The 18,295-nt window shown below is 33.3% G+C and overlaps 2 protein-coding genes across 3 annotated transcripts in view; both read right to left on the bottom strand.

The window, feature by feature from the left end:
• The window catches only part of ADAM2 (ADAM metallopeptidase domain 2), a 97,488-nt gene that overhangs the window by 64,637 nt on the left and 14,556 nt on the right, over nt 1-18,295 (bottom strand). The window contains exons 3-6 of one of the 2 annotated variants that reach the window (XM_029226496.1): nt 17,033-17,164; nt 16,376-16,452; nt 10,987-11,042; nt 7,375-7,453 (exon numbers count right to left, since the gene is read on the bottom strand). In XM_029226496.1, coding sequence (XP_029082329.1) covers nt 7,375-7,453; nt 10,987-11,042; nt 16,376-16,452; nt 17,033-17,087 — 267 coding nt within the window. In that variant the 5' untranslated portion in view covers nt 17,088-17,164. Of the gene's footprint in view, nt 1-7,374; nt 7,454-10,986; nt 11,043-16,375; nt 16,453-17,032; nt 17,165-18,295 lie in introns of those variants that run through there. The other variant, XM_029226498.1, reaches the window with a different exon arrangement.
• Nucleotides 17,134-18,295, bottom strand: part of LOC114897668 (A disintegrin and metallopeptidase domain 3-like) — a 109,594-nt gene continuing 108,432 nt past the window's right edge. The window contains 1 exon segment of the mRNA XM_029226696.1: nt 17,134-17,358. Within this exon segment, the coding sequence (XP_029082529.1) occupies nt 17,134-17,358 (225 nt within the window).

Below are 18,295 nucleotides of genomic sequence, written 5' to 3'. Positions count from 1 at the left end.
TGCAGCAACCTGTGGGACAATGTTATCTAAAATATGTTTAATTGGAGGTCCAGAAAAATGGAAAGAGAAAATAGGTATAAAAGTATTTGAAAAAATCATGGCCAAATTTAGTGAGAAACCACATTTATAGATTGAGACAATGAATAAACAAATAGGCAATGGCCAAACCATATATAAAAATGGAACTCTGACCTGCAGGAAACCAACCTCTTTACTGACAATAAATAGCTGACTTTGTAGGAAGTCATGCTGCTATCTCCAGTAACAACCCAGGAAGCTAACCAATAACTTATACAGCAATCAGTCCCAATAACAAGGACTTGATTAAAAAGTATCAGCTTCTTCTTCCCTGGTGGTGCAGTGGTTGAGAATCTGCCTGCCAATGCAGGGGACACAGGTTCGAGCCCTGGTCCGGGAAGATCCCACATGCCGTGGAGCAACTAAGCCCATGTGCCACAACTCCTGAGCCTCAGCTCTACAGCCCGCGAGCCACAACTACTGAAGCCCGTGCTCCACAACAAGAGAAGCCACCTCGATGAGAAGCCTGTGCACCGCAACGAAGAGTAACCCCAGCTCGACACAACTAGAGAAAGCCCATGCACAGCAACAAAGGCCCAACACAGCCAAAAATAAATAAATTAATTAAATAAAATTTAAAATAAATAAATATATAAAAAATAAAATAAAAACTTTCAGCTTCCCTAATTTTTGTCCCTGCTTCCACCTTAGAACCAAGGAGAGAAAAGCCAAATAAATACTCCAATCACATAGTCAACCCATCTACAGCAACCCCCACCAACAACCTTCAATCAGAGCACACCTGAGGTCTTCCCTTCCTTCCACTATAAAGCTTTCCCACTCTTCTGCCTGCCTTTGAGTATCTGCCAAAATGCAAGTGACAGTGGATGATGTCCTTGCTATGAATAAGTAACCTTTGTTTATTCTCATTTGCTTGGTTTTTATTTATTTCCACAAGACCTAAGGAAGCAATCATATAATAAACTGCTGAAAACCAAAAATGAAGAGAACATCTTGAAATAAACCAGAGAAAAGTAACACATAACATTCATAGGAGTAATGATGTAAATAATGGTACTTCTTTACATACACACACACACACACACACACACACACACATATGTAAGGAGGCAGGACACAATGAACAAAAAAAAATGCTAAGAGAGAAAAAAATCCCTGGCACTTAGAATTATATATTAAGCAAAATTATTCTTCAAAAATAAAAATATGGAGAGTTAACTTTTGGTATGACATCATGAGGAACTCTATAGATCTGATCCCTAGTGAAACTGATGAAAATAAGTAAATGACAATTTAAATCCCCCAGAAGTGGACATAAGGACAAATAGTCCTAAGAGAAAATAAATAAATAGCCATACAAGAAAATATGAAAAATTCAGTAAGAAAAATGAGAAACAAAATCAAACTAAAGACATTTCCATATAAATGAAAACTTTGAGAATTTGTTGTTCATTGCCCTGCCTTACAAGTAATACTTAAAGAAATTCTTCAGGTTGAAAGTAAGCGATCTCAGAGAGTGATTCAAATCCACATAAACATCCAAAGAGAGCTCATACAAGTTATTATGTAATTTAAAAACATAATATAAATGCGTATTTCCCCCTTTTTTCTCTTAGCTGATTTAAAAATCAATTGAGTAAAATAATATGAATAGGGCATATTATTGGGGCCAGGAAATATATTTGCCAATAACAGCATATAGGAGGTGAGTGGAAACAAAGAGGTACTGGGTTAAGGAAATGACTGCAGATAGTAAAGTAATTATAACAATGTACTGTTGGGTTTGTAACATTAATAGATGTAATATGTACAACAATAATACCATACATGTGAGGGAAGTAGAGTTTTATAGGAGCAATGTTTTTACATATCACTGGAATTAAGGTAATATAAATCTAAATCTGCATCTGGTAAGTTAAAATGTGTAAGGTAAGCCCTAGGGAAATCACTAAAAATATAACTCAAAAATATTGAAAAATCATTAAGGAAATTTAAATTCTTCAGTAGAATATATCCACCTAACAGGGAAAAAAAAACACTAAAATGAGAAAAAAGAGGAACAAAAACACATGAGACACATACAAAACAAAAAGTAAAAAGCAGATGCAAATACAACTATATCAATGATAGCATTAAATGTGATTGAATTAAACAATCCAATAAAAGGCAGATTGTCAGGCAATGTGAAAAGACTACTATAAACTGTTGAAAGACAACATGCTTTAAGTTCAAAGACACAGACAGACTCAAATTAAAGGAATGAAAAAAGATTATCATGTAAATAGCAACCACGAGCAAACTGGATTGACTATATTTATATCAGACAAAGTAGACTTTGAAAGAAAAAAATGTTACTAGAAATAAAGAGCAGTATTTTATACTAATAAAAGGTTTAATGCATCAGGAAGATATAACACTTGTAAACATAGGTACCAAATATCAGAGCACCACAGTGCATAAAAAAATAGGTAGATACTAAGGGAGAAATAGAGAACTCAACACTTATAGTTGAAGGCTTCTTTTCTTCTTCTCTGCCACTTTCAACAATCGGTGGAACAACTAGGCAGAAGATCAGCAAGGAAATATAAGACTTGAAAAAAAAATCATAAACTAAGTAAACCTAGCAGACATCTGTAAAATGCTCCACCAAAGAACAAGATACACATTCTTCTTAACGTGTACACAAAATATTTTCCAGGATAGACCATATGTTAATCCATTAAAAAAGCCTCAGTTTAAAAGTATAGAAGTAATAAAAGTATGTTTTCTGATAATAAAGGCATTTTTTTAGAAATAATTAACAGAAAACATTTGGAGAAACTCACAGACGTAGAAATTAAATATCATATCTCTAAATAACCATGGATTAAAGAATAAATCAAATATGAAGCCAGAAGATATTTAAGGAAAATGAAAATGAAGACACACCATACTAAAATGTATGGGATGCAGCTAAAGTAGTGCTTTTGATAAATTTATATATATAAAAGCATGTATTAATAAAGAAGAAAGATCTCAAAGTAATATCCTATCCAACCACATATAACACAGGAAAAAGAAGAACATATTAAACCTAGATTAAGCAGAAGAAAGGGAATAATAAAGATTAGAGTGAAATTAATAAGAACAGATAATAGAACAAATCAATGAAACCAGAAGCTGGCTCTGCAAAAAGATAAACAAAATTGACAAATCTTTATTTAGCTAGATTGACTATGAAAAGAAAAGAATCAAATTACTAAAATCAGAAATAAAAGTGGGATATTACTACCATCCTTATAGAAGGATTATTAAGGGAATGCTAAGAATAATTGTATGCCAACATTAGATGATGTAGGTAAATGGATTAAATTCCCTGAAAAACAAAAACTACCTTCCCTGTCCATGGTGCTTCGTCTAGCACCAGAACTTGTGGACTCACAGAATGCCTTATCCACTGCCATGGCTTCTGCACAGTGTTGTGTCTGATACAGAAACTTATTTCTCAGCAGATTAAGGGCAGCAATTGGTTTATGTACATGTCTTACCATATAGTCTATCGTCTGGAAGCAGCTGGCCTAACTGAAAGGTAGACCAGGTTACTGAATACTCATTTACCATAGTAGTTGGGAGACATTACTCTGAAAGGCTGGGGTTATGTTTGAATCAAGATCATTATATGGGATGGTTTTCTGAGAACCACAATACATGGGTCCAGGAAGTAAGGTGTTGAAATGGGAGTGTCTCTTCCCACCATTATACCTAAAAACCATTTTGTAGCATCTTGCTTTCTGTCCCAGTTACTTTTAGCTTCTAGCCCCCAGTGGGGAATTTGTTCACCTGGGGACACAATAAAAATTCCACTAATTTGGAAGATGAAACTTCCAACTGGATATTTTGAGCTCCTTTTGCCACTGCACAAACAGGCTAACCCAGTGGCTGGAGTGACTGACTCTGAACACAATAGGGAAATTTGTTGCTTAAAGAAGTGCTGTGTCTTGAACCCACCTGAGTATAATAGTAACCAAAATAAAATGATTAAGGATGCAAACCCTTTGGGAGTGAAGATATGTGCTATTCTGCTAGGTAAATATCCATAACAAGCTTAGGTTCTGGTTGAGAGCAATGGAAATGGGGAGCAGGTAGTGGGAAAAAGAAGTCATACATATCAATCATGACTTATTACAGAAATGAAGACTATAGTAGCTTTAAATATTTTTCTCTTGGCTTGTCATATGCATATGTATCTTTATTTGTATGTGCTAACCATTTTCTTCTTTTTCCCTCTTCCTGTTATTAGTTTACATGCAGGTGGTTGGAGGTTAACTTTACAAGTTAATTTAACCTCATGTTAACATAGTATTCAGTTGGACCGTGACTAAATTTGTGGAGAACTTAGTATAGCTCGCAATGGACACAGTGACTCGTGACTGTGTGTCTCATCATTTTGAGGGAAGAATGAGAATTTCTTTACTTGGGAAAAGGTTGGCTGAATCTTGCTAAATAGAAATGTAGGGCGATTTTGTTGTTTTTACAGAGTTCAAATGTGTATAAAAGAGTGCATACAGAAACTAAGTAGTCAAAGTTGTAGGCTCTGTCAATTATTGATGTATTGCTACTCAGCTTCAAATTAACCTTTTGCCTGCTTTGTGCAAATGAATATGAGCCTCTTTATTTTTTCTTTTGCCAGGTGGCACTGAAGCTTTGCTAGTAAAGGGTACTGGAGAGCATGTGCAGAGAGCTTTGCTATTTGGTTCCAGTGTGCTAGCTTGGTAGGCTCCTGCAGAGGGTACAGCTTTTTGCAAAGCCAGGATCCCTCATTGCTTGGAGATTCTCTAGTACCCAGATCCTTCGGTGCATGGTGGTCTCTAGCACCCATCAGCCAGTAGTATCCTCCCATCATCTAGGCCCCTCTCCTTCCTTAGCAAAGTGACTTTGGTGAGACATCTTATGAACAGCTTTCCTGGCTACCCAAAGGACAGATTTCCAGAGGGTTCTAAAGAGAAATTTTACAGCAAGATCTCTTGGTACAGCACCACAGTGACTTGTCCTATTTGAAGATCCATGGTTGTGCCACTTTTAACAATCTCAAATCTGGGGCAAGGAAACTGTCTTCTTTATCCCAGTCCTAGGATTGCTGGCTGCTTCTTGTATCTGATATTCCTATGACCTTTAGAGTTCTCTTTACTTCTTATTGTTTTACTCTAATCCTTGTTACAATGAATAATTCTTTACATTAAACTTTCCATGTGTAAATTACTGCATGGTATCTTTAGACATAGACTAAAACAGTATCTTATATTTTTAAAATATTTCACTGACTTATCATATTTGTACTTTTTCACTGTGGTCCCATATACAGGTTCATCTGTATAAATCGTATTTTATATAATCAAGGAAAAATACCTCTTCCTTTCCACTGCATTTCATCTACTTCCTTCCAAATGTGGTTTGTATTATCCAGATTGATAATGTATTTAATTCTTCAGAACCATCAGTAAATTATATCAACCTTATACATAAGTTGATTGGAAAACTTGGAAATTAATAAATAAATCATTTTTAGGTCAGCATAGGATAAAATTTTGAGATGGAGGAATCAAAAGTTTATTATTATTATTATATAATTTTTCTCCAGTTTTTTTCTTATTGTTATCATTGTCATTTTTTGCACTATTTTCCTTTATTATATCTTGTTCATTCTTCTATTAGCACTCAAAAAAGAATGTGTATAGACTCAGCAACAGTAAGAATGTTGCTGTTGTGTGTGGTCGCCTACAAACGTTGATGAGATCAAGTTGATAGTTCTGCTCAAGGCATCAACGTATTTGCTGAGTTTCTTTCTACTTCATCTATCAATTATTGAGAGAGAAATGTTTAAATCTTCAATAATAATAATTTACCTATTTCTTTTTTCATTTCTGTCAATTTCTGCCTCTTATAATTTGAAGTCTATTTTTATGTGCATACACATTTTGGATTGTTATGCCATCTGGTAATTTTACTTTTTAACCATTATGAGTATCTCTCTGTCCTGGAGAGATCATAAAGTAAACTGCAGATACTAGGAACAAACTCTTCCTGTGTCTAACTGGTTGCTTTGTTTTCGTGTAGATACATCTTTAGTTAGTAAGATAACATAACTTTTAGGGATGAAAATCATTTGTGGAATTTATGAAAAATAGATTTATATGCAAATAAACTTTCCTGGTTTTTCCTACACTGACGATAGGCTTGCAGCTTTGGCAAACATGGCATTTGAGGCCAGCATTCAATAACTTATTACATCCAGGTTATAAATAAAACATCTTTGCTTTTTCTTTTGAATTATACATCTGTCTCTCATGATTACCTCCTGGGAGGTAGGAAGTAGAGTTAGGTGTTAGGTCGGCAGAATTACTTAAAATGCAGGTGCGGAATATTGCGGCCCTGTGCATCTCATTGTCTCATTGTTTTAACTCTGTTTCTCTCCGTCTCTTTTTCACCACACTCACACACAAAAAATGCCCCCCCCACACATATATTGTGTGTGTATACATAAGTATGTCTATAATATTATGTATATATGCACGTATGTATATATCATAAAACTTTTTGACAGTATGCATCATTTATATATTTGTATAGAGAACTCCATAGATGATTCACATGTATTTGCCTACTCTGTTAGGCAAAATTTAAAGAACTCACCATACCTATTATTTCTCCTGTTAAGAGCTTAGTCTCTATAAAAATGCTTTAATTTCAAAGTAGTTGTTAATTCACTACATAGAAATCAGGAATGCAAATTAAAAAAATATAGGAATTGGTAAGGCAGGGCAAATGTAAAAAGCAAAACAGCATTTCAGGCATGGGTATTCCTTGAAATTCTATGCACATTTCTCTATTATATTTACAACAAATGGAAAACTTTATTAAATGAAGCTCCAAGTAGTTGAAAATTTAATATATTCCTAAATGTGCATGAAATTTATGTGTATTTATTTGGTCCCTGAACATACTTCAGACAAGTCTTTGGATTTTCCTTTTCTTCCTAGATTTAGCTTTCCTGATTTAAGTCATGTTTTTTCATTTTAAGTATTTCACTCCATATTCAACCCTTTTGCCACAGGTACATAAACACATACATGTGCATCATCATGAAATAATAGCTTAAATGCATCACTGTCATTTGTGGTTTGGTTAATCATCTGTGTCACAAAGCTAATTCAAGACACATCATCAAAGGAAATGGTTACATTCACGCCAAAACAAAACATAACTCCAGCCTGTTATACTCTAGGGACATGTGGACCCTAAGTAAAACAGTCACAGAAACTCACATAACAAAGGTAAAACAGACAATAAAAATCATACCTGAAACTGTTGTTCAAGAGGTTTCATACTTCCTGTGCCATTATAACCATAAACCCTAAAATTATGAGGTAAGAAAACTCTGTAAAATAAAGATAAAAAGTATTTAATGGAAAATTTGTTTCCTAGATTTTATTGTGAAAAGCTATTTCTTTTATTATACTTATTATAGATAGGTAGGGAGAGGAGAGAGAGAGAGAGAGAGCGCATGAGGGAGAGATTCTTTGAGTACATGGATTTAGTTTTAATTTTGCTCAAAAAATTCTAGTCTTCAGACCTCTCCTCACTCACCTTACTGTCACACTGTCCTCCTTCCTGTTTTTTAAACACAACAGGCGAACTTTTGTCTCAGGGTATTTGCACTAGCTGTTGCCCCTTTCTAAGATGTTCTTCAACATGGCTCATTGTCTCATCTACTTCAAGTCTTTTGCTTATATATCCACATCTCACTGAGGCTTCTCTTGACAAGTTTATAAAAATTTTCAACTTTCTCAATTATTAAAGCATAGGATTTCCAAATGACACTTCTTAGTTTGTTCTATATTTTTGCTTAAGCATTTACCACTTTCTAACATTCTTCCTAATCCACTATTTATCATACCATCATTAGTCTCATCTGATAAACAATATAAAATTCATATCCATTTTGTTTACTAATGCATCTCAAGCTCTTAGAAGAATATCTGGAAAATAGCAAATGGTCAGTAAGTATTGAACTAATATGAAATGAATTCAACAGATCAGGTGGAGATCTCACATTAAAATACATTGTTTGTAATATGGGAAGAATATGCTTAAAAGGCTCTACAAAGAGAAAGGGTGGGTGTAGGTATCTCATTTTCATTTTTCCAATTAGTATAGTATAAAGGTTTGTGACAGCTATGGCAGTGTGGATTTGTGAAAGCAAAAGGTCAAAGAGCCAAACCGCTGACAAACAGAGCAAAACTTTTTGTATTCTTGTAACAAAAAAAGAAAATAATACACAGTGGGGTGGAGCTCCAGGGAACACACAGATTCCGGGTTGAAAGTTCTATAAAGAGACTTAGCTAGTGATATACAAGCACTGTTTTTTGGCAAAGAAAGAAGTCAAATATCCATGCTTGGACCAGGGAGAAAGCTATTATTGGGGAGCCTAGAAACAAGCAGAACTTTTGGTGGCTGTGCAGTCCTGGAATAAAAATATGAATATTTAAGTTGCATCAGATTCATAGCTTCTTTCCCTGTAAAATCATCTGCTAAATTTTGAAGTTGCACAGAGTAGCCAAGGAGATTAACTTAAAAATCTCTGAAAATAAGAGCAAAGTTTTTTCAAAATTGATGATATAGACTCAGTAAGTCCTATTTTATTTGAGCATGATAAAAGCAAAGAAAAATCACCCCTAAATATAGTTTTAAAGACTGATGAAAACCAAAATAAAACCTTCAAAGTATCAAGAAGAAAACGAAGATGTTCCCTTCAAAGAACAGCAATAAGACTGATAGCTTAAGTTGTCAATAGAAACAAGGAAAGCCAGAAGACATCGGAATAATGCTTTTAAAGGACAAAAGTCATTTTTAAAATGTCATCCTAGAATTTATTCCAGCAAAAAAGTTCTTAAGAGTAAAGTTAATATTTAACATTGAATACAAATTAATCAAAAACAAGCAGATCTACAACAGAAATATAGAGAATTCCTGAGACATATAGAAATTAACTGCAGATAGAAACAAACGCAGGAAAAAATGAAGAGCAACAGAATGTGCAAATTTATGCTTAATTATAAAGGGATATTGACTATACAAAAAATAATAGTCATATCTAATTGGGATTTAAAAGCATACAGGAAAAATAATGAAAAGGTAGAAGGTAAGTGAAATTAAAAGGTTTGAAGATCTAACAATGTATGATAACTGGTAAAATAATAATGTATATTAGATTTAATCATTCAGGGATTAATACGATAATCTAGAGAAAATACTAAAAGAATAGTAAAAAGTTGTATAACAAAGAATTTAATTGAGGGAAAATGGTATAATATAAAATAGATTCATTAAAATGGAGACTATGAAAGAAAAAGAATATAAAATAAAAGGTACAAAGAAAAAAGGTGACTTCAGACATTATATGGAAAATTAAAGGATCAAGAAAAACAAGGACATCTTAAAATTGTTGAACAAGGCTGGGTAACAAGACCTAGTACAGTATTTAATATAGTGTGATATCTGTTCAGATAAATAGGGCTCAGGAGTAAACAAATAAAATAAGAGAAAATAGTCCAGAAAGATATCCCACTCATAAACAGTCATTTATTACAAACATTTCATTACAGTGCAATGAGGAAAGTATTTTCTTTTCCAATAGCATGTGTTGGATCCATTGGATGCTAATATGATAAAATATTTGAATCTTGATCCCCATGCTCATGAAACACACAAACATCAATTCTGGATGAACCCTAGAGTTGAACATGAAAGTGAAAACAATAAAAGCTATTAGAAAAAAATGGCAGCTTGGATTCATGACTGTATGAAGACAATGATTTTTTTTAAATATGAAAAGAATAATAGCTACAAAGAAAATAATAATTTGGACTGCATTAAAAGAATTTCAGACTCAGTAAAAAAAATCCAGACTGGGCTTCCCTGGTGGCACAGTGGTTGAGAGTACGCCTGCCCATGCAGGGGACGCGGGTTCGTGCCCCGGTCTGGGAGGATCCCACATGCCGCGGAGCGGCTGGGTCCGTGAGCCATGGCCGCTGAGCCTGCGCGTCCGGAGCCTGTGCTCCGCAACGGGAGAGGCCACGGCCGTGAGGGGCCCGCGTACCACAAAAAAAAAAAAAAAAAATCCAGACTGAATACAAAATTGAAAGGGAATGACAGGAAAAATTCCTCCAAAAGTACTCTGTAGATTCAATGAAGTCACAATCAATATCTATGGATATATCTTTGTGGAAGAGTTTATTATAAAATATATGAAAATGAAAAGTAGTAAGAAAAGCCAGAACATTCCTGATGAAGAAAAGGATGGAAAGACCTTATCTTTAAGCTATCAAGATTTATAATAAAGAGACAAATTGACCAAAACTTTTAATAAAGGACCCATTTTAAAAACGACCATTACTGTTTTGATTTTTCTTTATTCCCAAATATGGTGTGCTTGTTTTTTTCCCAATTTCCTTAGCTGGCATGGGATTGAGTTTGGCTAATTACAGTTGTATTCTAAGTCCTTAATACATTCTGATATGTAAACTAATTTAAAGAATCACTGTTCTTTCCACTCAAAAATCCACTATGCTCTTTCAAATATAGTTGAATGTAAGAGAACTCAAAAACAAGTCGTATTTATGTCGTGATAAAAATAGAAAAATATCAAAATTCATCCTCCATGAAACCACATAAATAGTCAAATAGAAATCTGATGTTGCTGGGAAGGAAAAAGATGCGAGCATACATATGGATTCAGGTCCTAGATGTTTATTATATAGGTTTAAAATGTTTTTCTTAAGCATAAAATAGGAGACAAATAGTAAGCAACTAAAAATATTTACAAATGCAAAATAGTTACTTTCTGGATAAATATGAACAATAATTATAAACAGAACAAAGACAGGTAATAAAATAATGTAGTTCACCTACTTTTGCATTAGGTTCACAGTGTACGTTTTCCCATCAATTACAATGTTGTAGGACACCTGGCAGGAGAGTATATTAAAAAAGCAAAGAAAAGTGAGAAGAATGTTAAAAAGAAAAACTATCATTTTATATTAACAATAATAACATGCTAAAGCACACTAATACAATAAAAAAGAGGAAAATTTATAATTTAATATTGATTTATTCCAATGGAATCAGATATTTAAATATTTGCTTTCATAGTAAAGATAGATGGAAGAATATAATTGGTACAGTTTCTTATTAATTTTAACACTTATGCAGTAAGATAGACCCTGAAATATTGTTGACTTGCATCCAATAATTGTGTTAGCTTAATATTGAGGCCATTGCAAAATTTATGCTTAAAATGGAAGAGTATAACTAAATTACCAAATAGAAAATTTATATAGTATAGCAAAGAATTAACAGAACAGAATGTTTAATATTTGTAGATTTTATAAAATTTGTTCCAAGTTTGGATGCAATACTCATGGATTTTATTAAGAAAGAATGTCTACAAATGGAAAACTTAGTCTTTATAGATCAGTTTGAGGAGCCTTGACCTCTTCCCATTATTGGGCCTTCCAATCCATGAGCGTAGGATCTACTCAATTTATATAGATCTTTACCTCCTCTCACCTGGTTTTGTTGTCTTCAGTGAGGAGGTTTTGCTTTCCTTTGTTACATTTATTTAGACTTTGATTTTTATGTAGTGTAAATTATATCTTTAAAATTTATTTTAAGTTTTAAAATGTTTAAAGTTTATTTAAATTTTATAGGATTAAGAGGTTTATTTTATAGGATTAACAAAGTTACGTTACATTCTTCTATTACTAAGTTATTTTATCATATATGGTATTGAACTTTGAACAGTAGTTTTACTGCTCCTAATGCTATATGTATATTCATTTCCCCATATAATTCTAAAACGCAGTTAATTCATTGATATTCTAAGATTCAACCATCTTAACAATTTAGATGTAAATTGCATTTTGCTATTGGCCATTTCTTTTTTTTTTTCTTTTTTTTAATTGAAGTACAGTTGATTTAGAATGCTGTGTTAGTTTCTGGTGTACAGCAAAGTGATTCAGTTATACATACCTATGTATATTCTGTTTCATATTCTCTTTTATTATGGGTTATTATAAGATATTGAATGTAATTCTCTGTGCTACACCTTCTTGTTTATTTTATATACAATAGTTTGTATATGCTAATCTCAAACTCCTAATTTATACCCCCCTTTTCCCCCTAGGTTTTTCCCTTTTGTAAGTAAGTTCATTTGTATCATTTTTTAGATTCCACAGATAAGTGATATCATGTGATATTTGTCTTTGTCTGTCTGACTTATGTCATTTAGTATGATAACCTCTAGGTCCATCCATGTTGCTGCAGTTGGCATTATTTCATTCTTTTTTATGGCTGAGTAGTATTGCATTGTATATATAAACCACATCTTCTTTATCCATTCATCTCTTGATGCACATTTAGGTTGCTTCCTTGTCTTGGCTGTGGTAAATAGTGCTGCTCTGAACACTGGGGTGCAGGTATCTTTTCGATTAGAGCTTTTGTCTTTTCCAGATATATGCCCAGGAATGAGATTGCTGGATCATATGGTAACACTGTTTTTAGTTGTTTAAGGAACTTCCATACTATTCTCCACAGTGGCTGCCCCAATATACATTCCCACAAACAGTGTAGAAGGGTTCCCTTTTCCCCATACCCTCTCCAGCATTTATTGTTTGTGGACTTTTTAATTATGGCCATTTTGACTGGAATGAGGTGATACCTCATTGCAGTTTTGATTTGCATTTCTCTAATAATTAGCAATGTCGAGCATCTTTTCATGTGCCTGTTGGCCATCTGTGTGTCTTCTTTGGAGAAATGTCTATTTCGGTCTTCTGCCCATATTTAGACTCTACACAAAAACTACTAGAACTGACAAATTCAGCAAGCTGGCAGAATACAAGATTAACACACATAAATCTTTTGCATTTCTTTACACTAACAATGAAATATCAGGAAGGGAAAGTTAAAAAAAAAAAAACCCTTTTAAAATCAGATCCAAAAAAGTACTTAAGACTAAACCTAACAAAGGAGGTGAAAACTTATACGCTGAGAACTATAAAACATTGATAAAGGAAATTAAAGATGATTTAAAGAAATGGAAAGCTATCCCATGCTCTTGAATTGGAAGAATAATATTATTAAAATGACCATACCATTCAAAGTAGTCTACAGATTTAATGCGGCCCCTATCAAATTACCCATGACATTTTTCACAGAAGTAGAACAAATAACCCTATAATTTATATGGAATCACAAAAGACTCAGAATTGCCAAAGTAATCCTGAGGAAAAAGAACAAAGCAGGAGGCATAAACTTCCCAGACTTCAGACAATACTACAAAGCTACAGTAATCAAAACAGTGTGGTATTGGCATAAAAAAAGACATATGGATCAATGGAACAGAATAGAGAGCCCAGAAATAAACCTACACACCTATGGTCAAATAATCTTCGATAAAGGAGGCAAGAATATACAATGGATAAAAGATAGTCTCTTTGGCAAGTGGTATTGGGAAAGTTTGACAGCCACATGTAAATCAATGAAGTTAGAACACTCCCTCACACCATACACAAAAATAAACTCAAAATGTCTTAAAGACTTAGATATAAGACACATGACACCATAAAACATTTAGAAGAGAACATAGGTAAAACGTTCTCTGACATAAAACATAGCAATGTTTTCTTAGGTCAGTCTCCCAAGGCAATAGAAATAAAAGTAAAAATAAACAAATGGGACCTAATCAAACTTCTAAGCTTTTGCACCCCAGAAGAAACCATAAACAAAACAAAAGACAACCAACTAACTGGGAGCAAATATTTGCAAATGATGTGACCAAAAAGGGCTTAATTTCCAAAATATACAAACAACTCATACAACTCAATAACAAAAAAACAAACAAGCCATTGGTCATTTCTTAATACTTTGTTATATTAGATTTTACTCATGAATTAATTCAGTCCCAAATTTTCTTTCTTATATTACCCTTCTTTGTTTTTGGTGTCAAGGTAATATCGCCTTTATGTATTCAGCAGTATTAACTCTTTTTCTTTTTGCTGGCTGAGTTTTTATGAGTTTTAATTATGTCTTTCTTAAATGTTTGGTTGTATTTATTTGTAAAATAATTTAGCTTTTGACTTAGTTTTAATGGTTGTTTTTGTACTTTTGAGGAGGGAGAAAGAGACATATTCAGATTCAAATTTTTTAAAGTGTTGGACATTTTCATCTTTCCTTATATCCCAGGAGTTTGTTTTTCTATGAAATTGCTTATCTCCTCAAGGTTTTTTGAATTTGTTGACACATTTATTCATTGTATTATTCATTGGTTAAATTTCTGCTCTATGTATCACTATGTCCACTTTTTTTCATCCCTATTAAAATCTTTCATACTTTTATTTGTGTTGCCTTACAGACAACTTGTGCCTGATAAAATATGGCTGCCTATACTAACTTTATTATTTGCTTTGTATAATTTTTCCTATTTTTGTGCTAGACCTTTCTATTCCCTTGTGATTTAGGTGTTTCTCTTGTGGTATATATTTTTAAATTCAATTTGAAATATATGTAATTTCTGATAAATTTAATCAATCAAAAATTTTAACAGTTTTATTTAAATTATTTTAATTCCCTATTATACCAAGATGTATATATGCTTTATATTCTTTTATTTGTTACAGTTACAATTGTATATTCAAGTTGTTTTGTTTTGAGGTATACATATTCATACTTTTTCATCAATTCCAGCTTTTATGTTATTCTTTGTCCCAGTTTCAATTTCTAACTGCTGAAGTACATTATTTAAATTATTTTCTTCTCTTGTAATCTGAAAAGTGTTAATGTACTCTAATTTTTATTTATTCTGTGTTGTGATACCTGATCTCAGTTCATCTATGTTTAATATAACCTCTTTTCCAGATTTTTTTCTCTATTTTCCAGGAATTCTAATTGCTCTTTACTTAAGCCTCTAATTCTCTCCTCTTTTTCCTTGAGCTGTTTATATGTTGCATCTGTTTAGTTTCTTCAGCTGTCTCTGGCTACTGTTAATTCTTGATTTTACTCTCATACTATATTTTTCACGTACAGAAGTTCCATTCAGTTATTTTTAAAACCTCCTAGTCTTTTTAAGTTGAATATTCTCTTGTGGTATATTCTTTATTAATTATAATAATTATAAACATACACTTTTCATATTATGTTTGTTGCATTTGTTAAGTCGGTAGGTACAATAGCCTTACCAGTTCAAAAAATACTATTAATCCTTTATTATGTATCCAGCACTGTTCTAGGCACTGGAGTTAGAGACATTAACAAAATAGTCAAGATTTTTCCCTCATGAATTTGACAGTTGAGGACAGATGATTTTTTTTTTTTTTTTTACTTCTCTTATGAGAATTACTGTCATAGTATCTGGTGAAAACTGGTTGAAGATATTACCCTCTAAGTAGATTCTGTGTACATTTTCTAATATGACCAAGTAATTCCATAGATTTTTCCATTAAAAAAATAAAATACACTTAAAATGCTGTTAAATGTCTCACCTCTTTTTTTCTATTTAAGTGATTTAAAGTTTTCATAAATATTCATTCCCTTATAAATTATATATTGAAAATTTTAAGCTTGTGATATCTGTATCAGTGTGACAACTAGGTAGCTGATAAGGAAATATTTGCATTCAAATTATCTAAACATTCACTACCAATCAAAAAGAAAATTAAGGTGTGGTGTTTTAAAAAAACACTTCACTTCTTTAGAAATGATTCTAGAAATTAGTAAAACAGATAAGAAACTTTCTAATTAATTCAAAGAATAAAAAAGAGAAAACTAATACCTGAACCAAGAAGATACACTAAGATGGCATAAAAAGAATTCTTAATGATTAACATATTTGCAATCAAGACATAAAAATTACTCATACAACACTTCATTAAATCAAATGATTGCCATCCCCTATAGGGATGCCATAGGCTTACTTAACAACTACTAAAAATCCTCCAAATATTGTATGGTAAATGAGTGACAAGAGACTGTAAATGGATCAGGTCAGGTATTATTCAGACACTCAAGAGGGAAAGAGATTTAGAAGATGGGCCTTGGGGCTTTGATAATAAGCATCACTGCACCATATTTCTATGAAACATTGTTAATCTTGGTTCATTTTCAAAAGGGCTCTTCCATTTAAGAAAAATTGGGTATAAATATAAAATTCAGAAAGTGTGCAGAAATGAAAAACACCAGGTTTACTTATTAGGAACAAAATATTCACATGCTTTTTAGTTTGTGAAAAATGTTAGGGCTTAATTACGTATGTTTCAACTCCTCCACTTGACGTTGACCGTATTTTCTCTGGAACTGTAATTTGCACACGTAGTCTTTCTGAATCTGCAAGGTGCAAAATGTTTTATAGGGGCAACACTTACCACCTCATAGCTTCCTTCATTATTTCCTCATCTAAATCCATAATATTCTATAAGTCATCCCTCATTTTTACTCTCTTTTCAAATACCCTCACCTCAATAACCACTTCTTTCTAGAATTACAAATCTTTTAAAGAGAAACAGGTATACTACTTTAGAAATATTGCCCTGTGGGCAGGTTCTGGTAACCCTGAGGTAATAGGCCCAAATGCTCTCAGAACAAATAAAGTTAGGTCTTTTGGACCTTCCAACTACAGAATCCAGATATCAGAAATGCAGAGCAGTATATGAAACTCTAATCTTAAGGGATCTACTCAAGCCATGGCATCTCCCATCTTTACTACGGTCCCAAGAAGAGTGGGAAAGACCCTCACAACCAAAGTGGATTTTGATTGGGAAAGGTGGCAATGTGGGAGTGGATTCGGGCTTACACAGTTGGAGCTCCCACCAAAAAAACACTTTCAAAGGGATATCCAGCCTCTCAGAGGGAAACAGAAAGGAGACCTGACATTCCCTAAAGGTCAGAAGAGGGTTTTAGTACTTACTATCGTCTGTCTGAAGCCCGATGATCCCCAGAAGCAGAAACAGAAGGCACCACATGGCTGGACGTCCTGGATGGCAGCCTGAATAACGGCCGTACGCTTGACTACAGGGCAGTTGGGGGCGCGAGGAGACCCCTCCTGACCGCACACACCGCAGGAGGCAGGCGGCTGGGAGAGCAGCGGAGGGTCGAGAGGCTGCCTGCTGTGCGCCGTTCAACGTGGGCGACCTTGGCCGCTAAATCTATGCAGGAGGCTTTGACGCCTTGTGACTCCGCTTTCCGGCTAAGAAAGCGCAGAATCACTTCCGAAAGGCAAGGCTGAAGAAACAGCTAATGAACAGGAAGATTCATCTACACTTAAGTGAACTTTTATATAATATATATAAATATTTATACTACATATATTATACATTTATGTATAAATATATAATATATATAGGCACTGCTCAATATTCCACTGAACCAGTGTAATTAACACCTAGATTCAGATCCAGAAATAAAATATAGAACCACTAAAGCTGCCAGATTGTCCCCTGACAATCACTACTTCTAACACCATAGATTACTTTTGTCTGTTTTTGAACCTATATAAATGGAGCCAATCACCATGTATTCTTTTTATGTTTAAGTTTTTTTAACATGATGGTTAGGAGATCCATCCACGTTGTGAGTAGCAATAGTTTTTTTTTTTTTTTCCCTCTTGTTGCTGTATATCACACATTGAATGTGTCCATCTGTTTTTCTATTTTACTATTGATTAGAATTTTGTTCATTTATAGTTGGAGCTATTAAAAAACATATTTGGCATAATACCTTCCAGGTCCATCCATGTGGTTGCAAATGGTATTATGTTTGCTGAAATAAGTCAGACAGAGAAAGACAAATACTGTATGTTCTCACTTATATTTCAAATCTAAAAAATAAAACAAACAAATGAGTATAACAAAACAGACTCACAGATACAGAGAACAAACTAGTGGTTACCAGTGGGGTGAAGAAAAGGGGGAGAGGCATGATAGGGGTAGTGGATTAAGAGGTACAAACTTCTATGTATAAATTAAATAAGCTACAAGGATATATTGTACAGCACAGGGAATATAGCCAGTATTTCATAATAACTTTAAATGGAGTGTAATGTATAAAAATATTGAATCACTATGTTGTACACTTGGAACGAACATAATATTGTAAATCAACCATACTTCAATTAAAAAAAAAGTTTTGGATCAGTGAAAATAACCAAAAACCAAAAAAACCAACCATGTTT

This window comes from Monodon monoceros, unplaced genomic scaffold (assembly GCF_005190385.1).
Source record: "Monodon monoceros isolate NGI ecotype Baffin Bay Population unplaced genomic scaffold, NGI_Narwhal_1 Super_Scaffold_17, whole genome shotgun sequence".
Lineage (NCBI taxonomy): Eukaryota > Metazoa > Chordata > Mammalia > Artiodactyla > Monodontidae > Monodon > Monodon monoceros.
Note: the sequence above shows the minus strand (reverse complement) of the source record. Positions and strands in the feature narration are given on the sequence as shown.